Source organism: Drosophila erecta, unplaced genomic scaffold (genome assembly GCF_003286155.1).
Source record: "Drosophila erecta strain 14021-0224.00,06,07 unplaced genomic scaffold, DereRS2 tig00000021-arrow-pilon, whole genome shotgun sequence".
Classification (NCBI taxonomy): Eukaryota; Metazoa; Arthropoda; class Insecta; order Diptera; family Drosophilidae; genus Drosophila; species Drosophila erecta.
The window spans coordinates 9,948,150-9,950,958 of record NW_020825198.1 but is presented as its reverse complement, the minus strand read 5'-3'; the positions used below and the strand labels follow the sequence as shown (position 1 = coordinate 9,950,958).

Genomic DNA, 2,809 nt, shown 5'->3' with positions numbered 1-2,809 from the left:
CGAGTGTGTGTTTGATTTGGAGGCATCTCACAGCTGTTGAGTGGCCGGCCCCTCCGATCGAGATCCCATTGATGACGCCCCAAACCGGCTTGGAACCCGGTCCCTACTGCTCCTCCGCCTCCACCATCCAAACTGGATTTGCATTTCCATTCGCATTCTGCGGCTGTTCGCGGATCCTCAGTTGAGACCGAACTCTGGAGCAGGAATGACGCCAACTGCCAATTGGGTTCTGCCGCTCTTTCTGTGCCTTCTCTGCGCGGGATTCCCCAGCCTGCATGGAGCTGATCTCTGCCAGCCCGTCGGGTGGCGGAACTTCCAGTGCAACGAGGTCGCTTCTCTGCAGGATCTGGTCGACCTGGGCGCCGAAAACTGGCACACGCTCTCCATACGGAATGTGCAAGCCGAACTGGAGGTGGGATCAGGTGAGGTCTGAAAAAGGGCGTGGTTTCCCAAGGGTTTCGTCTCTTACTCCAAAACAGAGCATGTTTTCGTAGTTTCAGGAATAAGCAGTAATGGTAAATAGCTATTAGGAGGTGCTTTATTTATTTCTTTTATTTAAGATTGGTTTATTTTTAAACGCTATTTGCCATCGAACCCTTTTAGGCGAAACTGCCGATCACTTGGGCAACTTACTAGATCTGGATCTGACCGGCGCGGCTCCAATAAATCTGCATACCAGCGGCTTTGCCATTCTGCCCCATCTGCGCTACCTGAATCTCAGTGGCTGCGGCCTGGTTAACATCCGGGGAAACCACTTTGCGCCTGAGTCAGCGCTCCAGAGGATCGATTTTAGTCACAACCAATTGGAGCTGCTGGACCGCGACTTTTTTGGCAACCTGAGGAAGTTGATCTATGCGAATTTTTCGCACAATGCCCTGCAGCAATGCGATATGCCGCACATGCCACTGCTGAATCGACTGGAACTGGGGCACAACCGCTTGGTAAATGCCACCTTTGGAGTCTGTCCCCAGCTACAGGAGTTGATTTTGAATGACAACCAACTGGCACAGGTGCGTCTCTCCTTAAGTAAGTAATTACAGGAATTGTAGGAATGCAAAGCTTTGGAATAACACTTTCCTAAACTAGTAATAATGCAATTTCCTATATATAGAATCACCTTTATTTTGATCTTCCCAGTTGGCCGCATCGAACTTTACTAGTTAATGTGTACTTAGTTGGATTTGCATTTCATTTGTTAAATTGCTCATGGTGATCTGTGGCTTTTGGTCGAGTTGTATTTTGTTGACTATTTTTTGTTTATTTATGGGAGATAAATTTACAATTGAAAAGTCATTTTTGAAAATAGTAGCATTCCTCATTGATTCTAATTTTAAAGCTGATCAAAATATTTGCAAACCTCTTTTCTCACATTGTAAACAAAGTTTAATGATATTTAAACTGAGAACAAAATTGTAAACCTTCTATGAGATAATTGGCCAATTTGAATTTTGCCAATTTTTAACATTGTGAGGCTTTAAGTGAAAAAGGACATCCCATCCAAACTGGTTTTTTACTTGGACAAAATCTTCCTTTCAGCTGGACGTGAATGCCTTTCGTGGACTGCATGGCCTGTTGGAGCTGCAGCTCAGCGGAAACAGATTGAGCTCCATTGGCCTGGAAACCTTTCAGCCACTCGCCCAGCTGCGTAAGTTGAACCTTTCCCAGAACGCCCTCGATGCACTGCGTCCAAATGTGTTTGGAGCTGTTCAGAACTTTGTGCTGCATCTGCAGCAGCTGGATTTGTCCGGGAATCGCATCCGCCTGTTGTTCGACAACCAGTTCCGAGTGCTGGCCAGACTCCAGATGTTGGATGTGTCCAGGAACAGCATCGCCAGCCTCAGTCCCGGTCACTTTGTGGGCTTGGGCTCACTACGGAAGCTGTATCTGCAGTACAATGCTATACTGGAAATCAAGCCGGCCACCTTTGCCGCCCTGCTGAACCTGGACACCTTGGATCTGTCCTACAATAACCTGGAGTTTCTGGAGGAGCAGATCTTCGGAAGCAACACCTTGCCTCGCATGCGAAGGCTCAACTTGAATGGCAATCGTCTGAAGCAACTGCATCCACTGGCTTTCTCATCGTTGCCATTTTTGGATTACCTAAAACTGGGCCACAACGAACTGAAGTCCTTGGACGTGCGTATGTTTGCACCCATGCGGCGCCTTCAGAAGCTCCATTTGGGTCACAATCTGCTGGAGGAGATCAACCTCGATGTGCTGGAGAGCCTAAGTAGTGTGCAGGAGATCTTAGTGGATAACAATCGCCTTACCTTTCTGGCCAAGGTGAATGTGAGCTTTCCGAACCTTAAGCGCGTGTCCATCGAGGGTAATCCGTGGCAGTGTCCCTGCTTCGTGAAGCTCCAACACTGGCTGGCCACCAGGGATGTGGTCTATCTGCGCGATAACACGGGCTACTACAAGGGCGAACGACCGCTGTGCATAGTGACCAATGTGGATTACTGCATAAAGAATTTGCAGGCGGTCCGCCGTCTGGGAATTTTGGGCGACTTCCAGGGCGAACAGGTGGAGGCGGATGCTTTCGACGACGATGCCAGCGCAGCACAAGACTGATAGGTGTATGATTGCCTCCTTTTACTCGTAGTCATAATCAAATCAATTTGCCTAGACTTAATAAAATCGTGCCAAACTAGGAAAACCCTAGAAGATACCGACTATCTGATCATTCCACATGAGATCATTATCATTCCCTGGGATATGCTACAACTGGAAGACACCTCAATGGTGGTCCATAAAAAACGCTCTTAAATTTAAACACTTTAAATATAACGCAAAATTGCACAAAAAGATT

General features: G+C 47.5%; 1 protein-coding gene across 1 annotated transcript; it reads left to right on the top strand.

Moving 5' to 3' along the window:
• The first annotated feature begins 18 nt into the window (after positions 1 to 18).
• Positions 19 to 2,800, top strand: LOC6546103 (insulin-like growth factor-binding protein complex acid labile subunit). The gene is made up of 3 exons (XM_001972187.3): positions 19 to 422; positions 604 to 1,010; positions 1,537 to 2,800. The coding sequence occupies exons 1-3, from the start codon at positions 206 to 208 to the stop codon at positions 2,569 to 2,571; spliced, it is 1,659 nt and encodes a 552-aa protein (XP_001972223.1). The 5' UTR covers positions 19 to 205; the 3' UTR covers positions 2,572 to 2,800.
• Positions 2,801 to 2,809: the final 9 nt, after the last annotated feature.

Excerpts from the sequence above, each read along its gene's own strand:
- LOC6546103 (XM_001972187.3), top strand. The coding sequence starts at position 206 with ATGACGCCAACTGCCAATTGGGTTCTGCCGCTCTTTCTGTGCCTTCTC. Across the intron at positions 423-603 it reads CGAACTGGAGGTGGGATCAG|GCGAAACTGCCGATCACTTG; the intron begins GTGAGGTCTGAA and ends GAACCCTTTTAG. Across the intron at positions 1,011-1,536 it reads ATGACAACCAACTGGCACAG|CTGGACGTGAATGCCTTTCG; the intron begins GTGCGTCTCTCC and ends TCTTCCTTTCAG.